Below are 25388 nucleotides of genomic sequence, written 5' to 3' on the forward strand. Positions count from 1 at the left end.
CATGTATTTTCCTTTTGGTTGAGATGGCAACGCTAGGCGGGTGCTTGTGACGTGTGTACATGGGGGAAGGGAAGAGGGATCTGTTTGAACGACCCCTATGAAGCATATGCCCACCAAAATACTTCCGCTCTAACACAAGTGATGTTCTGGATCATGCATATATCTCAATAAACATATCACTGCCAAAGAGAGTGTTGTCGAGAGTAACTTGACTGGGAGCCTGACACCTTCAGCAAATGGGACAATCAGGTGAATTTGACTCACAAAAGCTATTCCCCCCCCCCAAAATCTAAGGGGCCACCGGGCTTGAATCCACTTGAATGTGGTGATGAAGTGGAGCCTTAAAGCCCCCAAGTGGCAATGGACCAATCAAATGGCAAAACATTTAAGCTGCCGTCTCTCTTCCCTGTGATGATCATTATTTGTTTTTGATGAGATGCTTACATCTGTGAGACACGGAGGGCTGGCCTTGGATCTGGGGCTCTTCTCCGAGAGGGCGGGCGATGTGCATTGTGACGGCGGCTTGGACCCGGGGCTGGGGGTGCCTTCTTCATCCGGAAACGCCTCTGTAGGGAGCGAGGAGAACCCAGCCTGGGCCAAGCCGCTGAACCCACACAGACTTTCACCTGACGTGCACTGGGATGACTCAGAGCTCTCGGTGACTGCAGGAAACAGGAAGGAAGAGGCCAGAGGCTTTAGAGGCTGCTATCAGCCTATTGTTCAACAGGAATTCCAGGGACACGGACACACACACACACACACACACACACGTCTGGGATTAAGGCGCCAGCCCTTTGTAAACCGCAACACACCAGCTGCTAACATCACACCAGTTAATTCAGGGGTTTGGGCTGGGTTGCCACCAGTATGCTGATGACACCCAGCTTTATCTGTTAACGGACGGATGGCTGGACTGTGCCCCAGATATTCTAGCCAGGGCACTGGAGGCTGTGGCTGGCCGGTTGCAATTAAATCCATCAAAGATGGAGGTCCTCTGCCTGACTTGCGGTGGGGTGGGATCAGGTATCCAATGCCCAACCATTGGTGGGGCATCGTTGATGCCAACGGTGAGGACTCCAGGAGTGATCCCGGATGCCTTGCTGTCAGTGGAGGCCCAGGTCACGAAGGCTGCCAGATGGGTCTTTTACCATCTTCTGCTGGTCAGGCAACCGGTCCCCTCTCCCCCCACCCATGATTTGGCCACGGTGATCCATGCAGGGGTCTCCTCCAGTTTGGATGACTGTAACTCGCTCTACGCAGGGCTGCCCTGGAACCTATCACAGAAATTGCAACTGGTACAAAATGCAGCGGCGCACCTCCTGACTGGGATGTCCCTGTGGGCGCACCAGCTGCATTGGCTTCCGGTTGAGTACCGGCTCAGGTTCAAGGTTATGGTACTAACCTTTAAGGCCCTGTGTGGTCCGGGACCAACAGGACTACCTCTCCCCATATGTTCCCCGAAGAGCTTTCTGCTCAGCTGGACAACATCTTCTGGTAGTCCCCAGCCCCAAAGACACTCGTTTAGCCTCCAGCCTGGTGGAAGAGGCTTCCAATTGAGGTCAGAGCTCTGCGGGACTTATTGCCATTCCACAGGGCTGGGAAGACGGAGCTGTTCCACCAGGCCTCTGGTTGAGGTGGTGGGCGCCTGATTACATCGGCCTGCCCTGCCCTGCTCCACCTATATTACTGCACTGTACCAACTTATGCCCAGGGAATGACCTGGGCCCACCTGCTGCTACGTGGGTCTCCCATGTATGTCTGCACTACACTCCCGGGATCCTATTGATTCTGTTGAATTTTAGCTTGCCATCATTTGTTAAATGATGGCTTTGGTTTTAACTTGAGCGATGTGGACATTGTTTTATCTGTTTTATTGCGTTCACTGTAACCTGCCCTGAGCAGTGTTCCCTCTAAGCTGAGTTAGCGTGAGCAAGCTCACAGTGTTTTAACCTCCAGCTCACGCATTTTTGTCTTAGCTCAGGAGGGATGGCTCCTGAGCGGACTAATTTATGCAGGAGCCAAATGGCTCACTCACCACTTTAATGCCAGTCGCTCACAAAGTAGAATTTTGGCTCACGAGACTCCACAGCTTAGAGGGAGCGTTGGCCCTGAACCCACTTGCAGGGGAGGGCAGGATAGAAATCTCCGTCAATCAATCAATCAATCAATCAATCAATCAATCAGACTTTAGCACGGCACAACCCTCTCTGCTAGACTGCAAGTGATAACTGGCCATCGTCACTGCACTCTCCCCTGATCCAGGGGTTGCCCCATAACTCACTCATGGAAGGCTGGCTTCCCGTTTCCTGCTCCAGCTCGTCTTCCTCGATGCAGGGCCTGACGTCGTGCGTCCAGTGGTAGAAGGGTGGTCCAGCTAAGCCCGGATGAGACGGCGCCGAATACACGTGCAGGTTCAGTGAGCCCAGGATGGACGAGGAGGACTGGCTGCTCGAGGAGGAGGTGCTGCTGTTGGAGATGGTGGAGTGGGGCCTCTTGAACGGCGTGGAGTGGTCAAAGGACGAAACGGCTATCGAGGCACGAGTCCTGGACTCTGGCAAAGGGGGAAGATGACAAGAAAAATCTTCTACTGATTCTCCAGTCACTTATAAGGACATCAGAAAAGCCCTCCAGGATCAGACCAGTGAGGGTCCATCCCGTCCAGCCTCCTGTCTCCCACAGCAGCCTACCAGTTCCTCTGGAGGGCCAACAGCAGGGCACAGAGACCGGAGCCTTCCCTGGATGCTGCCTCCTGGCACAGAGCAGAGTGTCTGAGGCCTTCCCTTGATGGTGCCTCCCAAGAGATGTTGTCTCTTGGGAGGTCGCCTGCCTCTGTCTGAATGTGGAGGTTCCCCTCAGTCACCATGGCTAGTCGCCTCTTATAGACCTGTCTTCCATGAATCTGTCTAATCCCCTTTTAAAGTTGTCTATAAGAACATAAGAAGATCCCTGCTGGATCAGTCCAGTGGTCCATCTTGTCCAGCGTCCTGTCTCACACAGTGGCCAACCGGTTCCCTCTGGATGGCCAACAACAGGACCCAGAGGCCGAGGCCTTCCCCCGGTGTTGCCTCCTGGCTCTGGGATTCAGAGTTGTCGCGCCTATCAGGGGTCATTTCCTGTGGGAGCACACAGGAGTGGAGCTCTGGCAGTAAGGAGCCCAGGGGGTGGGCACATGCCACAAGCCCCGCCCCCTGCTCCCAGCAGCCCTCAGTCGGGCCACGAGGAGCAAGAAGCAGCCAGGTAAGTTGCAGAGCCCCCCCGGCCTACCTTCAAGTACAAGCTCCCCCTCCTCTGCGAGGGCAGATCTGCATGTCCCCCCCCCAAGAGCTAGCAATCCAAAACAGTCCAGTGGAGCCTGAGCGGCGGGGGTTGCCTTCTGACACACTTCCAGTGATGTCAGGGGGTGTGGCATATGCAAATAAGGTATGCTAATGAGCTCCTGCACCTCTTCTTCTACGAAATGACCCCTGGTGCCTCTGAACGTGGAGATTCGTAAACACTCATAAACACCGTGGCTTATACAATAAAAAAAGCTGCTTGGAGAAAGGGACTGCAGTGGGAAAATACATACTTTGCATACAGAAGGTTCAGCCAGAGGCCTATTCAGCTGAAAGGAGGCCTGAGAAAGACTTTTGCCTGAGTCCCTTGGAGAGGCTCTGCCAGTCAGAGTCAGTCGTTCTGGTCTAGGCAGGACGATCGTCTGACGCAGGAAAAAGCAGCTCCGTAACGTAAGAACACTTCTACCACCCGCCCAAGTTAAGTTATTACCACTCACTCAACACAAAGGCCATTTCTGAAGAGTCAGGAAAGGCTTAGAGGTGGAAGAAACGATATGCTGTCCCTGTTCACTAACCTGACCCGGATGGCCCAGGCTAGCCCCATCTCGCCAGATCTCGGAAGCGAAGGATGGCCGGCCCTGGCTAGTACTCCGATGGGAGACCACCAAGGAGTTCCAGGGTTGCTACGCAGAGGCAGGCAACGGCAAAACCACCTCTTGCCTTGAAGACCTTATGAGGTTGCCGTAAGTTGGCTGTGACCTCATGGCACTTTCCGTCACCACCCTGTTCACTAATTATGTGGCGACGCCAGGGCAAGGTAACTGTTCTATGGATTCTGAGCGCTGGCTTGACTTCAACCACACTTCCGCCTAGCGTGAGACTTCCCCTCCAGAATACTGACATTTGACCAGAGCCTGACATGATCTCATGACTGATCCTGGGTTTAACTTCAGACTCTTCTATCCTTCTCAACCTGCCGTGCCCCTCAGCGCCTGATACTCCCATGTGTGAATGGGGAATCATGGCAGAACTTCTACACCACCTCCAGTGCAACAATAGGAACTCTCCGTCTGGGGCAAGGGATGTTCCGTATTCTTGGTGCTTGGGGGGGGGCAACAGTGGGAGGGCTTCTAGTGTCAGGTTCCACAGCCAAACAAAGGAGTACACCCCTGTCATAAGGTTATACTTTATTGTAAGAGCTATAAAGGCAGTAACATCGTCACTGTTAGGAATGGCTACCTTCGTACAAGCATAATGGGATATAGGGTATTCCTATGCCCCCCCCCCCCATCCCTAGGCCAATCGGCCTGACTTCCGTGCACGGGAGAATGGGGCCCGCAGGCTGTTAAAGCCAAAGCTGGGAATCAAAACTAGTCCCACGGGTAATTGATGGGAAGACACTACACAGACAGCCCACAAGGTCAGAGATAATAAGGAACGAAGGAATATGGCAGCAGTTGGTACACAGGTCAAGCAGATGCACCCCTGCCCATAAACATCATGGCAGCATAGCTGACACCTGGCCCCACTGCTGGTCCTCCTGACAGCCCCTGGTGTTCTTGGCCCCTGTGTGACGGAGTGTTGGACTGGATGGGCCATTGGCCTGATCCAACATTGGCTTCTCTTATGTTCTTATATCGGGGCAGTGATGCTCTGTCATCTTGGAGCTTGGGGGGCAACAGTGGGGGGGCTTCTAGTGTCCTGGCCCCACGGGTGGACCTCCTGAGGGCCCCTGGTATTTTTGGCCCCTGTGTGACGGAGTGTTGGACTGGATGGGCCATTGGCCTGATCCAACATTGGCTACTTTTATGTTCTCTTATGTTCTTAATTTCCAGTGGAGTTCAGTCACAGATTCACGCTGCGGTAATCACACATGAACACATAAAACTGTGTTACACCCTTGGTACATCAAAGTCAGCAGTGTCCACTCAGACTGGCAGCAGCTCTCCGGGGTCTCAGGTGGAGGTCTTTTGCCTCACCTACCGCCTGGCCCTTATTTAACTGAAGGTGCCGGGGATTGAACCTGGGACCTTCTGCATGCCAAGCAGAGAGCCACGGCCCCTCCCTGAATCGAGCGATACACACAGGTGTGTGAACCTGTCCTTTGTAGAGTGACTTCTCAGCAGCACTGCCCTGCTCTGTGGCAAACGGGGAGCTAAACTTGTATGCTGCCACACCTGAAGCTGAAGAAAGCATTCACATGTGCAACTGTGCAATACTACATCGTAATCAGCATCAAGTTACTTATCCGGGGGGGGGGGGACCTGATGCACTTCTACCCCAGCTGCGCTGCTCCATGGCACTCTCAGGCGGTCACCTTGCCCGGAACTGAGGAAGCCCCCGCCTGCTCAGATTTGGCAAAGTCAGGCGCCCCCCCCACCATACACTGGCCGTTAAACAGAGTATCATAAAACGCACATGAGCACAAATGAAGCTGCCTTCTCCCGAATCAGAACATTAAGTGCATCCAGGTCTGTGTTGTCTACTCGGATGGGCTGCGGCTCTCCAGGGTTTCAGGCAGAGGTCTTTCCCATCACCTCCTCCCTGGTCCGTGGAGATGCTCAGTAGTACTGAACCTGCCGCACACCAAGCAGGCGCTCTGCCACTGCGCCACAGTCCCCTCCTAGTTTCACTGGCGTAACTTTTGGGTTTCTTTTCTGGTCTCTGGAAGCTGCGAGAGGCTTTATTACTTCCTGACTGTGGAACGTCTGCCTTAATGATTTCCCCCCCAAATTTCATGAAGGGCTGACCGAGGCACAACACGGCTTCTTTGTGAAGATGTGTGAAAGGTGGCTTTTTTCCTGCACCCTGAACGCAGACTTAGAGTGCATTCCTATACAAGCTGGAAGAGGCACTTATATGGGGGAGGGGGCAAGCTGACCAGTCTTTCTTTCTTGACCTTGACCTCTATCGCTGGTGCAAGGAAGGAGGGCGAGAGAAGGGGAAGGAAACCGTCTGTTCCTCCAACTGGGGTCCAACTGAAGGTGTGTGGCAGGGCCTCGGGTAATGCCTCAGACCTCCCCCTTCCCCTTGAACCGCAGCCCCACAACCCTACCTCACCCGTGGCTGTAGAAATTCCCAACACCTGCAGAAGCAGCTTACTATAAAGCGCCTCGGGGAGGGGGCTGCATTGTCGTGGCATGAATGGTCTTTTGCACACAGGACAAACACTTGGGATTCTGTAACATTGGCGTCTCTTATGTTCTTATGTTCTTATGTAAGTCGTTGTCCGGGGTCTGCTGCCCCAGACTCTGCCGTCACTCAGGCCGTGTCCCCTGTTGCTCTAGGAGCTGCGGGTGACAAGGGCCCATCAGAGCCATGGGTGATCCTGCGACCTGGATGAGAAGAGGAGAGGAGATGGGCCGCGCCCCTGCTCAAGCTGCGGGACAACCCAGGGAGCTGGCACCAAGACCCGGAGGGGGACGAGGCTGGAGCCGAGCTTGCAAAGGAGGCAGGGCTGGGCAAAGCGACTGCCCCAACCGATGCTAAGGGAAGGGAGCCGAGGATGGTCCAATGGGAGCCCTGTTCAAGGTGTATGGCTGTAGACCCCCCTCACCTGCTCCTCTGAAGGAAGATGGGGATTGACGGGAGAGGGGAAGGGGGCAGGAAGAAGAAGAAGAAGAAGAAGAAGAAGAAGAAGAAGAAGAAGAAGAGGAGGAGTGGGGGAGGAGGAGGAGGAGGAGATTGGATTTATACCCTGCCCTTCACTACCCAAAGGTGTCTCCGAGCGGCTTTCAAACTCCTTTCCCTTTCCCTCCCCACAACAGACACTTTGTGAGGTAGACGGGGCTGAGAGAGCTTTTTACAGAAACTACTCTTTTTTCAAGGACAGCTCTTATCAGAACTACGGCTTGCCCAGGGTCATCCAGCCAGGTGCAAGTGGAGGAGTGGGGAATCAAACCCGGTTCTCCCAGATTAGAGTCCACGCACTTAACCACTACACCAAACTGGCTCTCAAAGAAGAAGAAGAGGAGGAGGAGGAGATTGGATTTATACCCAGCCCTTCACTCGGAGTCTCAGAGCGGCTTACAATCTCCTTTCCCTTCCCCTCCCCACAACAGACACCCTCTGAGGTAGGTGGGGCTGAGAGAGCTCTTGACAGAAACTGCTCTTTTTCAAGAACAACTCATCAGAACTACGGCTTGCCCAAGGTCATCCAGCAGGTGCAAGTGGAGGAGTGGGGAATCAAACCTGGTTCTCCCAGATTAGAGTCCGTGCACTTAATCACTGCACCAGACTGGCTCCAAACTGGAGGCTGATTTAGGCCAGGTGGCTGGGGCAGGCCAGGGAGGGAGAGCGTGCCTCTCTCAAGGGGAACGCAGGACGCCTAGAGAGAATCCCTGAGAGCGTGTGAACCGGGGAGAGGGACAAGGGTGAGACTAACCCCCTTCTCCCAGCTATACCTGAGGCCTGCCATTCCGTCGCTACCAGCTACAAAATCATGTCCTGGAGACCCCAACTCCCCGAGCGACGGCCCCGGAGGAGCCAGGGCCTGACAGTCACGCTGAGCCATACCTGCTCCTTTCATGATGTAGTCGATGGCTCTGTCGCTGATTGCGGCGTCACTGGGCTTGATATCCATGAACGGTTTGTTCCCTATGCCCATCGACACCATTTCTTGCATTCGGAGTTCTAAGCAAACCAAACATAAGAGACGTCATCTCAACGATCTCCTTTTACCGGGCAGGAAAGGCTTGTGTGCTACGGGAATCCAAACAGCACAGCAGGCCAAGGAAGATGATGGTATTAGGGAAGATTCTCTTTTTCTCCCAACACCTGACGTGACCAAGGGGTATCACCAGTAAAGATTCGGTGGCCACGTATTGCTGGTGACGGCTGGGGGAAGAAATGCTGGCCTTTAGTTGCTGGCGGCTTGCTTAGAAGGCTATGCTCCTGCAGAGTGCAGGGGGTTGGACTAGATGACCTACAAAGTCCCTTCCAACTCTAACATTCTATGATTCTAAGAACCAAGATTTGAGGCTGCCTGTTCCTTTTCAAGGGAAAGGTGGGAAGTGACAGAAATAATATACACGAGGGGAACTCTCAAGGACTTGCTCTCTCGTATCCTCTTCCCCAATCTCTCCTCTTGGAAACCACCATATTTTCTCCAGTGCTCCCTCTGAGCTGTGGAGTCTTATGAGCAAAAACTCTACTTTGTGAGTTACTGGCATTAAAGTTGTGAGCGAGCCATTTGGCTACTGCATAAATTAGTTTGCTCTGGAGCCATTCTTCCTGAGCTAAGACAAAAAAGTGTGAGCCGGGGGCTAAAAAACTGTGAGCTAGCTCACACTAACTCAGTTTAGAGGGAACACTGGTCATCTTCCCTTCCCCTGATTCCTTCTCTCCTGCTCACTCCCCAACCAAGCTTTCTTTTATCGGCCTTTTTGTATCTTATCTATCTCAGATTGCATTGTTCAGTGCCTCAGTCGACCCAGACCTCTTGGGATTTTCTGTTTCTTTTTTATCTCACAATATGTGATGAGTAGCCCGAGATGAAAGATTCGGGAAGTGTGCTGGCAACCAGGGTTCCCTCTAAGCTGAGTTAGTGTGAGATAGCTCACAGTTTTTAAGCCTCCAGATCACACGTTTTTGTCTTCGCTCAGGAAGGAGGGCTCCAGAGCAAACTAATTTATGCAGCAGCCAAATCGCTCGCTCACCACTTTAATGCCCGTAGCTCACAAAGTAGCATTTTTGCTCACAGGACTCCACAGCTTAGCAGGAGCATTGCTGGCAACCCCTGGGAGACAGGGCCTAGCGTCCCAACAAACAGGGTTGCGGCAGTGCTGTGACAGGAACCTAGAAGTGACACCACCATCTCAGTGTGACGCTCTCGGATTGACCTTAAACTGTGTGGTAAAACCAGAGAGTCTGGGGTGAACCCTAGAGCGTCGCACCAACGTTGTGATGTCACTTACAGGTTCATGCCAGAAACAATACAGCAGCATCGGCACAACACTGGTTTTCTCCGCCTTTTGCTCTCACTGGCCCACTGAGCGGCAGAGGGAGGCAGAAGACCGGGGGGGGGGCTTGTCTTGGGAACGGGTGGGTTTCGTCGCTTCTGGCTGCTCAGGCTCCCTACAGGGTGCACAGATGGAGCCTGGGGAAGCAGGAATCCTCCTTATACAGACCCAGGGAGGGAGAAATGCCAAGCGGTTCCCCTCCTGGGGCCTGAAGAGGTGACGGGTGGGGAGATTAAAGGGTGCCAGGGTGGGCTATTCCTCTCATCTGTGGCAACCCCTTTGAGAAGCATTGTTGTGCACTCAGCCTACACTCAGCAAATGAGGCTGCTACACAGCCTGATAAATCACAGAGACTAGCGGTACCTACCGGTGGTTCTGTTGTAAAATAGTCAAAAGTGTTTAATACTCAGACTATCAATGGATCTTGCTCTATTGGAAAGAAGAGATTTCTTTGCTTTTAAAAACCTTTATTTCTAAGGGTAAAAGGTACACGGGATAACTACAAACAAACATAACACTAACAGCTACATTTTCTAAGCTGCCTATAGTCAACACTAACACAGAGATAATGGAGAATCTGTCCTTCTTCTCGACCCCTAGAAAGGAAGTCACCTGAAACAAACAACCAATCTGTATCACAATAGAAGCTACTTTTCCCGGGCTAATTCCCCATTGGCTTACTGCCAGGTATCCCTTCCAGGTCAGTCTAAACAACAGCAATACTAGGCAAACAAGTTAACCCTATAGTGACTGAACTGTCAGACCTTGTAAACACATGCATTTCCAACAGGTTCCCACGACGAGGCTGTGTGCTGTCTCAGATCCTCTCAGAAATTTCTCCTGTCAGCCCCCACCTATAATGCTACCCAGCCCACCATGGCTCAGGCAAGTTTTCTCAGTAGTGGTTCTGGCCTTACGAACAAACGGCCTCCTACAGGAAGCGAGTAGGACTCCTACACTCAACGTGGGTCCTCAGGTATTTCAAGACTGTGCTGTTCGCCAGGCATCTTGAAAGTACATAAGGCTTTGTGATGTATTTGTAGAGAAAGTCTTTCAGGGGAGTTTGTTTATTTTATTTATTTTATTATTCGTATTTATACCCCACCCTCCCAGCGAACCGGCTCAGTTAGCTCACGTGAGAATTTGCTTTGGGATTCGGGTGAAATGGATTTTCATGTTCTCACCTGCCCATGTGCTGTTTGGCAAGTTAAGTAGCCCTAGACATTTTCTAATAAACAAATCGGCTGATGGAGTCTAGCTTTTACATGTTATTTCTCTGGGGCTTCGCAAATGAAATTTGGGTTGATGGCAGACCTATAAAAGTCCAGTTGCAGAGCTCAAGAAGAACTGCCTGAGACTCCCGTTGGTTCTTGTGGATTAGAAGAAGAAGAAGAGAAGACATTGGATTTATACCCTGCCCTTCACTACCCAGGTGTCTCAGAGCGGTTTACAAACTCCTTTCCCTTCCCCTCCCCACAACAGACACCCTGTGAGGTGGGTGGGGCTGAGAGAGCTCTTGACGGAAACTGCTCTTTTTCAAGGACAGCTCTTATCAGAACTAGGGCTTGCCCAAGGTCAACCAGCAGGTGCAAGCAGATGAGTGGGGAATCAAACCCAGTTCTCCCAGATTAGAGTCCACACACCTAACCACTACACCAAACTAGCTCTCCTGCATACCTCGGCCACCTGCATACCTCGGTTCCTCAAGGCTTGTCTCCAAAGAATCTTGCCGATGATATTAGTCCACACAATCTTTGTGTCCACTGAATTTGCCTGAAGGATGTAAGTGTCCTGGGATTTCCTTCTCCTTCGGAACCAGATTTCAAATCTCAGGCCACTGTCTCCGACGTTCTCCGTCATTCCAATCTCAGCTGTCTACAGGCCAATAGGGGGGGAAAGAAGCCCTCAGAATGCAGTTTTAGCAGCCTGACAATTTATAAGACTTGCCAAATAAAGAGTTGTATATGGATCACTTGTGGCGGCTGAAAAATCATAAACATACTGATTTTTTAAAAAGAAATTTTATTAGTTTCAGACGTAAAGATTGAAAAAGAGATACGAAAAGAAAACAGACTAGAAAATACAGAAGCCGGAGACTATACTTTCTTACATTTTGATTCACATATATCTGAAGAATCAGGTTCTTTTAAGCCGTCTACATCTTATGCTTTGTAACCTCCTAAATAACCTTGTAGCCATTTATAAAACCTTGCCCATTTTGTTTCAAAGTCACTTTCTAGTTTTCCATGCAATTGTAAAGTTAACTTATCCATTTCTGCTGCATCCAAAAGTCTGAAAATTAGTTCTTCCTTTGTAGGTGTCTCTTCTTTTCCCCAGTATTTTGCATATAATATTCTAGCTGTAGTAACAACATAAACTAGCACATGTATATCATGTACATTAAAGTTTTGTGGTATAATATTAAATAAAAACAATTCTGGTATAAATAATAATATTGTTGTGACTTATGAGTCTCTGGTGAAAATCAGTATGTTTAGAATTGAATTGAATTGTAAACATACTAATTTTCACCAGAGAATCATAAGTCACAACAATATTAGTTAAAATGATGAGTGACTAGCCCAGACATTTATTTATTACGTCGACTCTGCTATCTTTATGGCAGAGGTAGGATTTGAACCCATGTCTCCACAGTCTATCAGGCCAGTCCGATCTTGGAAGCTAAGCAGGGTCAACCCAGAATTAGAGATGTAAAATTTCCGGAAATTTTGAAGCTCGGAAAAAAACCCAGTTTTTTTCCGGTTTTTTCGGGGGGAAACGGAAATTTTCGGAAAAAATGAAAAAATGCTACATTAGCATTTCTTTTGTCTTTTCTAGATTGAAAGTCATTTTGTTACTTTAGGAACATAAAATATGACTATGGACATTTTTACTTGGCATGAAATTATCACAACTAGCATATTAAAAATATAGTGTATCCAAACAATTATTTCAAACAGAATACCCACCCACATGCAAAAACAAAACTGAAACTTTTTTATTTTCTTCTGACAATCGCACCTCCTAAAGGAAGAAATGCATCTTGTTCTTGCATTGGAGGGTTCAGTTTGTAACCTAGGACTTGCTTGTCCTCAGTGCACAGAAATTAGATCAATCTGATACCATATATATATATTTTAGAAATGATTTGGAAAATATTTGAACACCTTGTCTTAAAATATTTTATTCATCATGTTAAAATAAAACGTTCCATAATCATTTTTTTTCTTTTTTCAATTTTTCCAATTTTTCGGAAAAAAACAAAAAGGTTTCAGGAAAAAAACAGGGAAAAAACGTTTTTTTCCCGAATTTTTCCGTTTTTTTCCCCGGACCTTCACATCTCTACCCAGGATAGTATTTGGATGGGAGGCCAGAAAGGGAATCCAGGGTGGCTGCGCAGAGGCAGGCAAGGGCAAACCACCTGTGGACGTCGCTTGCCTTAAAAGCCCCTTGAGGGGTCACCGTAAGTCAATCACAACTCGACAGCAAAAGAAAAATTCTGATTCACATCATTTGTCAACATGCTTTTAAAACTCACGGAAGTTTCAAGGACAGGATGGACAGGCGGTGATTTGGCGCGGAAGCTGAGGGCGCAAATCAGTGGGACTTCAATGCATGTGAGTTCGATTGGGTTCTGCCTTCAGTATTCCTCATCAGGAGAAAACACAAGGCCGCAGGCCTGCAATGCTAACGCCAGGGCTTTCAAACACATGCCAGAGAGGAATTTACCTTGAATGACTGTTTGTACATGTAAATGTCGTATCCGCCATCTATCTTTTTCGTCTTGCTGAACAAGATGAGGTCTTCAAAAAGAAAGACATGCCTCAGATACTTCTTTCTTCCACAGCACACGATAAACTCATCTTGACACATCAGCTGCCCTTGTTCTTTCAGATTGACCTGAGGGAAGAAAGACGTAGCTCCTGCTGTTGTTGCTTGCGGTTTCAGACACAGAGAGAGAGGTCACGCCAGTTTCAATAGGCCTGCGGCTGTACTGGAGTCTTGCTATCTGAACAACCCTAATTCATCTTTACAGGTTTTGTAGCCCGTTTCAAGTGGAGACAAGGGGCCATTATCTCAACCATCGATACACTCACGGCCAACAACTGGTGCTTCTGAGAAGCATGTGACGGCCGCCTTCTCTACGTTCACATTTGCCTCTTAGTTGACAAGTGGGTGTATCAGACAGTGGTCTGGGTTTGGGCCTCCTGTTGCCACATCAAACCTGACTGCTGACATGAAGCTTAGTCTGAGGTATCAGCCTTGGGTTCCCAGTCCCCCAGCAGGGGTGGGGGACTCCCCATCTCTGCCTCTCATTTCCCGCTGCTCCTCGCAGCGCTGGAGGGAGAGATTTTTTTTAAAAAATTGGCCGTTGGGCCAATGGTGTGCCACCCCTTCTGAGAAAACCTGGAAATGATGTCGTGCCTCTCTAGGAATCACCAGAGACTCTACAGCTTTACCACAGACCCTGGTTTGAATCTAACCTTGCTGCAAACATATTTAGGGCATCTTAGACAAGCTGTGGTGGCTCAAGTGGTTAAGATGCTGAACTGCAGCCCGGAAGATCAGTAGTCCAGCAGCTCGAGACCCGAGCGCCGCATGACGGAGTGAGCTCCTGTCTCTGGCCCCAGCTCCTGCCAACCTAGCAGTTCAAAAGTAAGAAATTGCAAGCAGATAAATAGGTACCACTTTGGTGGGAAGGTAACAGCGTCCTGTACGCCTCGGCATCTAGTCATGCCGGCCAGATGACCACAGAAATGTCTTTGGACAGCACTGGCTCTTTGGCTTGGAAACAGAGATGAGCACCACATCCCTAGAGTCGGATTCGACTGGCTTTTGAGCAAGGGAAACCTTTACCTAGACAAACTCACAGTGCAAGCCTGAAGGAAAGTCTTTATGGTTTTACCAGAGTTCCCGGCGATTCCTAGAGGGGCATGATGTCACTTCTGGGCTTTTCCCAGAAGGGAGAACACACCACTGCAGATGGCTGTACCTTCCATGTCCCTGCCTACTCCCACTGGTTGCAAGGCTGGGCAACACTACTGCAACCCTATGCACATTTACTTGGGAGTAAGCCCAAATCAACACAAATGGGATTTACCCTTTGGCTCTCATTATGATTTTGCCTAAGACCACCTAAATACATTCACAGCCAAGGTTAGATTCCAACTAGCGTCTTTCTTACAGCTCACGGCTACTATGAGAAACCCAAACAAAAAACAAACATAAAAAGTGCCTGAAATGCCTGACAGGAAGTGGAATCCGGCTGCTCTTACATCACATCCTCTGATGGCATCCATAGCAAGCAGATCATTGCCATGGCGAAGCTGAAACTTGACCATTTCCTCCGCGGCACGGAGGGCGCTGAGCTCCTGCTCTTGTGCTGCTGAGCACTCCTTGATCAGATCCTTCAGAAGGAGGGCGTATTTACTCATTCTCTGGATCGGTTTCAGCAGATAAGAAGCCAGATCCATTTTATCACCCAGTTCCTGTTGCTTATCCTGTGGGGAAATTACAGAATGTTATACGGGATGAAACCCTTCAAAGGGCCAGCAAATTCTACAGACACCACAGCAGACAACATTCAGTGGCAATTACTTTGAAGAAGGCATTTCCGTGGCTTATGAGTAAGGCATCCGACTGCGGCTTGTTCTTGCTGTACAACGCGTACATCCCAAACTGTTCTTCCTGAAATAATGAAAAATGGTATCGACATACATTAATTAACAGTGATGCAAAGTGAGGTTCATTTGTTGGTAAGGGTATATTATCATGGATGTCTGCTTTCTTATTTTTAATTGGAATTTAGAAGTATTATAAGATAAAGCCTAATCATTTTTAGAAGACTGGAACAGAATGATAACATATAAATCTGGGACAGCTTAGAAGCAAACAGAATTATGAAGCAGCAAGAGGGAAAAAAAGAAATACAGGTATAATTTTTGATGGAGACCAGAAAGTAAATATTATCACATTGTTTGTCCCATACTGCTTAATGATTGTGTCCAGATAAGTTCAATATTTGTGAAATCTTCATTTTTTGGGGGTAATGCTGATTATTTTGTATATAAATAAAAGTCCTTAATTTTATCCCAGAAACCTTTATGCATTGGTATTCTTTTCTATTTCCAAAGTTCTGTGAACACCAACCTTGGGGAAGTTATAGCATATAAAGAAAACATTCTTAATTGCTTTGGGATAGAAACTACAGGAACCAGTTTTTTAGAAGTTCAGGTGAGCCAGTGATGTTATAACCTGTCTCTTTTGCCAGCATAATGGTCACCATTTCCCAAAATTTCTTGGCTAACACAGGCTGACCACATGTGGAAAAAGTCTACCTGAAATTTACCACAGAACCAGCGATGGTTGTTAGCATCTTTATATATGTCTGCTTTCTTAATGTTGTGGCTTCAACTGGCAACGGTTTACTCTTGTGGATTAAACCAACAACATAAACTGACAGATCTGGTTGACATCAGTGTGCTCACAGCTTTCTAGCCTCCGGATCACACACTTTTGTCTGAGCTCAGGAAAGATGGCTCTAGAGCAAACTAATTTATGCAGCACCCAAATCGCTCGCTTACAACAGTCATTCACAAAGTAGGATTTTTGCTCACAAGGCTCCACATCTTAGAGGGAGCATTGGTTGAGATGATACATGGCTGTACATGTGATGGGAAAGGTGCCCTAGCTCCCCACTGACCTAGCATGACCGCCCCCACCTCTGACGCCAGCAGGTATTTGCATTGTGGTATAATGTTCAATTTTACCAGATCCAAGGCATGTTGTACACTCTGTATTTACAGTTCTTAGTCACCAATGCAATCCTAAACAGGTAGGGTTGCCAACCTCCAGGCGGTGGCTGAGGATCTCTTGGGATTAGGATCTCCAAGTGATAGAGTTCAGTTCTCCTGGAGAAACTGGCTGCTTTGGAAGATGGACCCTATTGGAATTATACCCAATTGAAGCCCCTCCCCTCCCCAGGCTCCACCTCCAAAAGCCCCTCCTCCACCTCATAACCTGGAGCTGGCAACCCTACAAACAGGGTTACATCCCTCTAAGCCTTCAATGTCTTAGAGATTAGAATTGCACTGTAAATCTAAGATTCAGTCACACGTGGGGGTTGAATTTGCTCAGATCTGGATGTGGCATTATCATGTGTATATCCACTGGTTTCAGACACAGGAGGCATAGGAACCATCCGAATTAGTCCATTTGCATTACTTTATGCAAAATGTTTGCATTGTCATCACTATCCAATGGTGAAACTTACAACCTACAGAAGAGTAATGGCATTCTTTTAAATTCAAGAATGTGCCAAATTATTCTATGGGCTATTTTATTATGGCTGATATGGTTTCTGTTGGGAGTGTTAAATTGTACGTGGCAATACACATTTTTGTTTTAAAGTGCTAAAATAACATAAATTAATCAACAATCACTGGTGTGAGAGCCAGTTTGGTGTCGTGGTTAAGTGCGGGGACTCTAATCTGGGAGAACCGGGTTTGATTCCCTGCTCCTCCACCTTGGACTGGCTGGATGACCTTGGGCAAGCCGTAGTTCCATCAGAGCTGTCCTTGAAAAAGAGCAGTTTCTGTCAAGAGCTCTCTCAGCCCCGCCTACCTCACAGGGTGCCTGTTGTGGGGAGGGGAAGGGAGAGGAGTTTGTAAGCCGCTCTGAGACACCTTTGGGTAGTGAAGGGCGGGGTATAGATCCAATCTCTTCTCTTCTTCTTCTTCTGAAGTAGACCCCCCACAGTTAGCCACATTCCATAAAATGTCAAGCTCCTTGGTCTAGCTGGCTTTGGGCCTCACGCTGTGTATTTTTAGCGTTCAGGATCTGAAAAGGCGGCAACTAATCTGGAATGGTTAGGGTATGACAGCACAACCCAGGGAGCCAGAATCATGTTTAGTAGAAATGACTGCTAACGCATAACCTGGTCTGACAAACGGGTGGCCATCTTCTGGGGATTGGTAGAGTTTGGTGACACCACAATGGGGAAGAGCAAGGGAACCTCGGGGATGCCTCCTCCGGTTTGGAATCCTCCAGCTCGTCTCACGGCAACACAAACCAAACAACTGCCTCAGGCAAAGCTCAGTCAGGAGCTCTAGATGAAAGGAGTCTGGTGTCCCACACCACAGATTGCGCACTGGACTGAATAACTGTGAGATCTCTCACTGCTGCCATGTCTATTACTTCAAGTTTCTTAGACAAATGACCCAGGAGCTTGGCTTTTCCTTCAAATCAGGTAAGGGTCAACCACAAAAAGGTTTCCATGACAAGTGATGACAGAAGAAAATGAACTGTTAGCAGGGGTGGGAAGTAATCCAGATTTCAGGCCTCAGAACACACCCACCCACCGAAAAGCAGCCACTTTTCTGTGAAAGGGGGAGGGAGAGAAAGGATTTGAGAAGAAAGTCTGAGGGAACTGTTGGTTTGGTTGAAAAACATATGAAGAGTGAGAGTTCCTGAGTGGAATATAGTAGAGCGTTTACAGCTCCCTGAGTGTCGGACTCACACAAGGACATGAAGACAGAATTCTAGTAGCTGTGTGAATTGTACTAAGTTATGCACTTTCAATGCACTTTGCAACTGGGTTTTACTGTGTGAAATGGCAAAATCTACTTGCAAACGGTCGCTGAAGTGGATGGAAACTGCATTATTTAGCATGTGAGGTGGTGTGAGGGTACATATGAGTGAAAAGTAGAATTCAGAATGGATTGGCTAACTTGCACCTCCTATCAACCTACCCTCATCCTTCTGTATATGCCAGTGACTTTAACAGCCATCATGGACATTGGAGATACACGGTTAATGATAAGAACAATGAGGCACTTGTCGACTGGGCTGAAGAACATGGCTTGCATCTTGTTTTCCATGCTAAAGACAGAGGCACCTTCAGATCAGTGGCATGGAACAGAGAGTCCAACGCTGATTTAACATTTGTTTCATCTGACCAGAGAAGTCAACCCTTGCCTATATCCAGACGTGTTCTTGAGGCTTTCCCACACAGTCAAAATCAACCTGTAATCCTGAAGCTAGGAATCCAAATACCAGTTATCAGGTCTTTTCCAAGACCACGATGGAACTTTAAGAGGGCAAATTGGAAAGGTTTCAGAGAAAATCTGGATAGGTGTCTTGGATGGGTACCTCCAACACCTAATAACTACCGCTGATTAATTGGAGCCATTATAGCTATGGCCAAAAGGCACATTCCTTGAGGATATTGGAAAGAATATATTCCAAGCTGGAGTGAACGGAGCGAGAGGCTGTATCAAATTTTTCTCAACAGCAAAGACTCAGAAGTAGCAGATGAGCAACTCCATGAACTCAATGCTGCACAGAGACAAAAATGAGACTGAAGCAACTGCAAACTTGGATTTCAGGCATTCCAGTAAGAAAGCCTGGAACGTGTTCAAAAATCTAGGTGCAAGCCCACCTATGCTCCAAGGAAACCCAGAGGTAACATCAAACCAGGTAGCTGCACAATTACTTATCCCTATCCAGAGCTCCAAAGGATCGAGATTTTACAATCAAGATAAAAAAAAGAACTCATATTTTGAAACACACCTGCCCTGCATACTGCAAGTTGTCAGGGGATTTCAGGCAGCTTTGCCCGCAGCTTTGCCCAATTTTGCCCGCGGTTTCGTAATCCTCAAAAAACAGGATCACGAAACCACGGGGGAAATTGGGCGAAGCCGCAGGTCAAAATGCGGCCACACGGCTTCGAGTGGGAAACTGACATGTACCATCGGGGCAAAGAGAGGAGTGAGCGCAGAGCAGCGGCTGTGGGAAATCAGTCAAAGTTATAGGAAAAGGAAAGGAGAGTGAGATCTCCCTTTCTAACCCCTCCGAAGTCAAAAGCGTAACAGAGACTAACAAGATTTTGTGAGGTATAAATGTTCAAGGGTCTGACGAAGGAAGCTTTGACTCTCGAAAGCCCGTGCCCCAAAAATCTTGTTGGTCTCTAAGGTGCCATCGGACTTGAATCCAGCTGTTCTAAGAAGCAGATGTGCGCGCCGCGGGGGGGGGGGGGGACAGACGACAGGCAGAATGTCTACAAGCACTTCATGAGCATCAATTCATCTTTACAACACCTCTGAATACTAGAGAAGCAATAAAATGCCAACCCCTTCCGCTCTAGACGGCAGAACAAAAATCACAGCTGTGTCAACCAGGCGAGAGCACATAAAATCTTCTCGATTAACCCCCCCCCCAAGCCTGTGCTTTATGGGTAGAATATAGACCTAACCAAACAAGCCTTTTAGTGGGTTAAGAAAGGCGAATCCCAGGCACCTTCCAGCCAAACAGAGTATCTTTACACCCCCACTGATTCAGCTGAGGAACTTCAAGCACATCTCGACAAGGTTCAGCCGTCTTCACATGCTGAACGATCACTGGACAGTGCCTCTTATTTCCAGAAATGCCTTTGGATAGTACAGAAAAGTTTGCCTTAACTTCTCTTCTGCTCCCTTTTCCCCTCGAAGCGATATTAATGTCCCTGAAGTTCCTGTCATTTGCAAACAGTCAAGCAGAAGAAGCTGGACAGGATACAAATGGAATGAAATCCTTTAGGAAATGCGGAGCAGCAGCAGGCAGTATAGAAAGACCAATGGGGACAAGGAGATATACTGAAGAGCCAGGTTGACTCCAAACAGGTATTTATATTCACAGTTCCCGCCAGAAGAAGCTAAGAATTTTGTGCGTGAGGGGAAAGGAGGGTTTTCTCCAGATCTGCCTTGTGATCTACAAGCCATTAGAACTAATTAAAAAAACTGTGGGAAGCAGAATATTAAAATAATCCCCAGACAAGAGCATGCACAGGTATCTTAGTGCCCCACCGATCCCTTCCTGGACATAAATAAGGCTAATCGCAGGTGGCCATCTTGGCTTTTAATGGGCAGGAAAGGTTGCTGGGGTGATGCGGTGAGGTGTATTTTGGTTGGCAGGTCCAGTTCGAGGTGTTCTGTTGCCCCAAACAAGGTACAAACATCCTCTCTTGGGCCTTCACCACGACTTCCCACATCCAAGTCAACCCCCTTTTGGCACAAGGGTTTTTTGCCACAAGGTCTTAGCTTGAGTCTGGCTGGGAGTCACGTAGGCCCCGTCACCCCTCATGTCACTGACAACTGGGAGCAAACTGCGCCCCTGTGGTACATCATAAGAACATGAGAGAAGCCATGTTGGATCAGGCCAGTGGCCCATCTGGTCGAACACTCAGTGTCACACAGTGGCCAAAACCCAGGTGCCATCAGGAGGTCTACCAGGGGGGCCAGAACTCCAGAAGCCCTCCCACTGTGGCCCCCCAAGCACCAAGAATACAGAGCATCCCTGCCCCAGACAGAGTGTTGCATCTACAGCTTGCGGCTAATAGCCACTGATGGACCTCTGCTCCATATTATCCAATCCTCTCTTGAAGCTGTCTGTGCTTGTAGCCTCCACCACTTCCTGTGGCAGTGAATTCCTCTCTTAATTACATCAGCATCTCCCTCATCATACTGCCCTAAACAGTCACTTGGGTAGAGAGCTGGCCCTGCTTGTAGGACAGGTGGCCATTGTGACAAACTCTATAGCCAGAGAAGGCTGCTCCTTTGTCACAGATGAAGAGGGGAGTGGGCCAACGGTGCTTCTACTTGAATGGCTTTCCTGCAAGGCCGCCTCCCCATCTGTGTCCTGCTATGACAACGTCACCCATCAGAGCATTTTTCTGTTCCGGCCCCCCACCTTATGGAACGCCCTGCCCAAGGAGGCCACCAGGACTCCCATGCCCAGGGCGTTTCATGAACTATGTAAAACAGAATTGTTCAGGGGAAATTCTTTAAAAAGGAAAATGCGCTCTGTTTCTACTGATGTAATACTATTTCTGCATTGTTTAACATGTCACCTTTAGTACTTATGCTTTCTTCAGACGACAGCCCTCTCAAATTTCTACAGTTTCGAGTCCCATTACATTACATATTAGATTTATCAGCCCATTGATTGCACAGATTAAGACTGTGTAATCAACTTTGAGCCTTACTGAAAAAACACAGACCACAAATAAAGAGCTATTTTATCTGTGGCTCTAAATTTCTCTTCTCTGCAATGAAGACACTGGACAAGAGAATGTCCTGTAAATCTACTAGGATTCTAACCCTTAAACCAGAAGTATTGAACTCATTTGTTACGAGGGCCGGATCTGACACAAATGTCACTCACGGGCCAGGCCATGTGTGCCATAAAATGTAATGTCAGATACTGGAGATATAAACTTTATAAAGGACACATGCAAACTCAGGTAACAATATTATTTTTTACTCAAAATACAAACATGCTTAAAACATAAACCTTCTTACAGTATTTCCTTACAGTATCTCCCTGATGCCCGCCCCCCCACTTCCACTGCCTGTTAACACATTAACACTGGGACGGTATGTAGGGACATGATGCACAGCCTCTGTCTTCTAGCAATACAGGTAATTAGTTACTCATGGGCTGGATAAGAGCCCTAGAGGGGCTGGTTCCGGCCCACGGGCCATATGTTTGACACCCCTGCACTATATATGTATTAGGATGAATGACGTATGTTGAGAATTTACGTAGGTATTTAATTTTATACTAGTGTTTTTTCCTGCTTCTGAATGGCCTTTGGGCCATAATAGAGATTGACTGACTATAAATTAGGGGTGGGACACACAGAGTTGGAAGGAACCTTAAGGGTCATCTAGTCTGACCCTTTGCACAGGAAATTCACAAATAGCTCCCCCCTCCCCCAGTGAGCCCTGCTCTCTGCTCAGAGAAAGGCCAAAAACCTCCAGCACCCCTGAGCCAATCTGGCCTGGAGGAAAGCTCCTTCCTGACCCCAAAGAGGTGACCAGCACTTCCCTGGGCATGTAATGAGCAGCTATGAGAGCTGAGCACTGACTCATCCCTCCCTGCCCTCCCTCTCATGATCTGCCTAAATTCACAGAATCAGCATTGCTGCCAGATGGCCATCTAGCCTCTGCTTAAAAACCTCCAAAGGAGAGCCTACCACCAATGCTCCCTCTAAGCTGTGGAGTCTTGTGAGCAAAAATTCTACTTTGTGAGCTATTGACATTAAAGTTGTGAGTGAGCGGTTTGGCTACTGCATAAATTAGTTTGCTCTGGAGCCACCCTCCTTGAGCCAAAACAAAAATGTGTGAGCCGGAGGCTAAAAAACTGCGAGCTAGCTCACACAAACTCAGCTTAGAAGGAACACTGCCTACCACTTCCTGAATTATATAAATAAAACAAATACCAGCAAGACAGAACATGGAGAGCTAAAGTAAGGGTCTTTTTTGACCTGGGATGGACCACATGCACCTGTTTCTATAGAGGAGGGAGTCCACTGCAAAGCAGAATTGGACAATCCTTTGTATAAACAGGATGTAGAGACATATCAGAAGGCGGCAGTTGAATAAGAAGAAATGAAAAGTTATATGCTGTGCTCAGTACCGAGAATCTGAGAACCATACTTCCATTTCGCTTTGGAAAATGAGACACACGTGTCTGAGGATAGAGTGGCTGACCCGCAGAGGGTTGTCAGTACAGCGTTCCAACTCTTTCAGGAAATACTGACAATGGAAATCATAGAGTTTTTCTAAATTCCCAAAGATGATGTTCCGTTTCCCTCGCAAGTCCTGAGGTAAGTCGATCCTTTCCATTTCCGGAAAATAACTGTCGATGATGTAGCCCAAGGATCTGACATATTCCCTTTCTGTTGTGATCATCTCATCCATTATATGGTGCACTTTGCTACTGCAAGAGACAGAAAAACCGGATGGGACATAAGCAAATGTGAGGAGTCCTAATCCACAGTCACTTGACAGGCACAGCTCTTAACTTGCTATGACTTCTGTGAACCTAGCTTCTAAAGACACGCAAACATCCTGACAGATTAAAGTGTACCTGCGATGGACTCCCAAGACACAACTGTGAATTGCCAAAGGCCCTTCCAAAAACAGCAATTCATAGATCTTCTTACTCATACTGGAGAATGAGAATGGGAGGGGCTGTGGCTCAGTGGTAGAGCCTCTGCTTGGCATGCAGAAGATCCCAGGTTTAATACTCAGCATCTCTAGAGGGAAGGATCAGGTCCCAGGTGATGTGAGAGACCTCTGCCTGAGACCCTGGAGAGCCACTGCCAGTCTAACTAGACAATGCTGATCTTGATAGACCAAGGGTCTCATGCAGTATAAGGCAGGTGTGTGTGTGAGAGGGGGGGGGCCCTCAGTGGTAGAACACCTGCTTGGCATGCAGAAGGTCCCAGGTTCAATCCCCAGCATCTCCAGTGGAAGGGATGAGGTCACAGGTGATGTGAAAGACCTCCTCCTGAAACCCTGGAAAGCCGCTGCCGGTCTGAGTAGACAGTACTGACCTTGACGGACCAAAGGTCTGATGTAGGATAAGGCAGTTTCGTGTGTGTTCATGTGTGTGCAAAAGAGACCTTTGTCCATCTTTGGGCACTGAACGATTCCCTTGAACCATCCTGCAATTCTTGCTTGGGACGTTGTCTGTGGGTGATCTTTGTAGGACAAAGCCTTTTCCAGAAAAGCACTGTCCTCACACAGCAAGGAGTAGCCATGTCTCCCAAGATGTGGACTCAAGGGCCCCCAAAACCGACAGCTAGTACCATGGAGAGAGGTCTGTGTGATTGCTTGCCAAAGGGTTATTGCTGTGTTAAGCCTGCAGGTGTGCCTCCACCGCAGTTTGCCATCATGGCAGCAAACCTCTCTCTCCTGACTTTCACATTCTTGTCTGCTGAACTAGTTCCCATTCTCTTCTTCTCCCCCCCTCCCTCCCCCAATAAGACAGCAAAGTATTCACAGGTCAAACAGGGCAGGGGTGACTCCCAACAGTCGACAGAAGCTGAATAGGAACAATAAGCCGCCAGGAAGATAAAATAATTTTGTGCTTTGAGAAGTCTCTCCCCCACGGTATAGAGAAGTTTCCTATTACATCTGCAAAAACTGTCATGACCTTTCCTGTGTTTACATTCTGATGGAAAACAGAAGAACATTCCCGGGCCGATGTACAGCTGCTTTCTCACCAGCTTTCCCTAAACAATACAACCTCCAACAAACAGGGAGTTCCCCTTGGAAAGGGGACTGAAAGATTAAAAGGCAAACAGAGCTACTGGAAGAGGCATGAAGGTCGGATCCAAAGAGCTACTTTTAAGGCACATCCAAGGACTTTGCATCTCCAGAGGGACTTGGGCTCTCTTCCCCCTGTTGAATACCAGACTCCGTGGCCCCACCATAAGTGCCTGCTCAAAGGAAACACAACACAAGTTATGGGTTACACTGGGGATTTTATTTATCCATAAGCTGCACCAGCACATTAAAGCATGGGTTGCATTGGGCTTGCAAAGCCAGCCTTCTCATAGGGCAACCCCCCCTGGCTCAAAGCCAGGTCTTGGATCCATCTGGACCTTACTCTTCACGGCCCACATGTCAGGGTGTAGAGGGGAGGGAGGGCACATTCCAGCCCACAGATGCAAAGCCTTAAGGCTCGTCATATACTCCCCCCACCCCGTGAAGAGGTCCCCAACTGAGTCACCCTGACCGCAAAGCCAATAGGCACCCCCCCCCCATCGCTGATATCTCAGGGTGCTTGCCAGTTCAGAATCCCCTCAACCCATGTTTTTCCCACTTTCCCAGTTAGGGCCTACCCAGCTTTGCCAGGCCTACTTAAGCCTCAGGTGAAAAATAGGGGCCCCCTGGCCAATTTGAGTGAGGCCTAAAAATCCTGCTCAGCCTCCCAAAACAGCGACCAGCTAATCCCACATGGTCCAGAAGAGGGTGGGTGGGTGGGTGGGTGTGGAGCTCGTGCTGGTCTGTGAATGGAGGGCAGCTGCCACCAGGTCTGTCCAGCAAGCCCGCCCTTGATTGGCCAGCGCTCCTGTGCTGAGCCATGATTGGCTCACCCCACCCGTGCTTCATCCAAGAAGATGGGGGGGGGGGCAGGCAAATGCCGACACCTGCTCCACGGGCGGGCACCAGTCTTTTAGGCATATGCGAGGGATTCCCATTTGCCCACTCATGGCGGGAGACCTCCAGCTGATTGAAGCCCCCGCATGATAATGCTCAGCTGATTGGCAGGTGAAAACTGGGGCCAAAGGGGACAGCATGACCAGCCTGGGGTGATTTTTTTT

At 48.5% G+C, this 25388-nt stretch overlaps 1 protein-coding gene across 1 annotated transcript in view; it reads right to left on the reverse strand.

Annotated features, from left to right (window-relative positions):
- Positions 1-369: 369 nt before the first annotated feature.
- The window catches only part of PLEKHG4B (pleckstrin homology and RhoGEF domain containing G4B), a 136635-nt gene continuing 111616 nt past the window's right edge, over positions 370-25388 (reverse strand). Inside the window, exons 16-23 of the mRNA XM_015417715.1 lie at positions 22741-22993; positions 14834-14923; positions 14512-14736; positions 12965-13135; positions 10930-11110; positions 7791-7907; positions 2282-2551; positions 370-662 (exon numbers count right to left, since the gene is read on the reverse strand). Of these exons, the coding sequence (XP_015273201.1) occupies positions 370-662; positions 2282-2551; positions 7791-7907; positions 10930-11110; positions 12965-13135; positions 14512-14736; positions 14834-14923; positions 22741-22993 (1600 nt within the window). The remainder of the gene's footprint in view (positions 663-2281; positions 2552-7790; positions 7908-10929; positions 11111-12964; positions 13136-14511; positions 14737-14833; positions 14924-22740; positions 22994-25388) is intronic.

The sequence above is a fragment of the Gekko japonicus genome, unplaced genomic scaffold (genome assembly GCF_001447785.1).
Source record: "Gekko japonicus isolate JY-2015 unplaced genomic scaffold, Gekko_japonicus_V1.1 scaffold97, whole genome shotgun sequence".
NCBI classification, from domain to species: Eukaryota; Metazoa; Chordata; class Lepidosauria; order Squamata; family Gekkonidae; genus Gekko; species Gekko japonicus.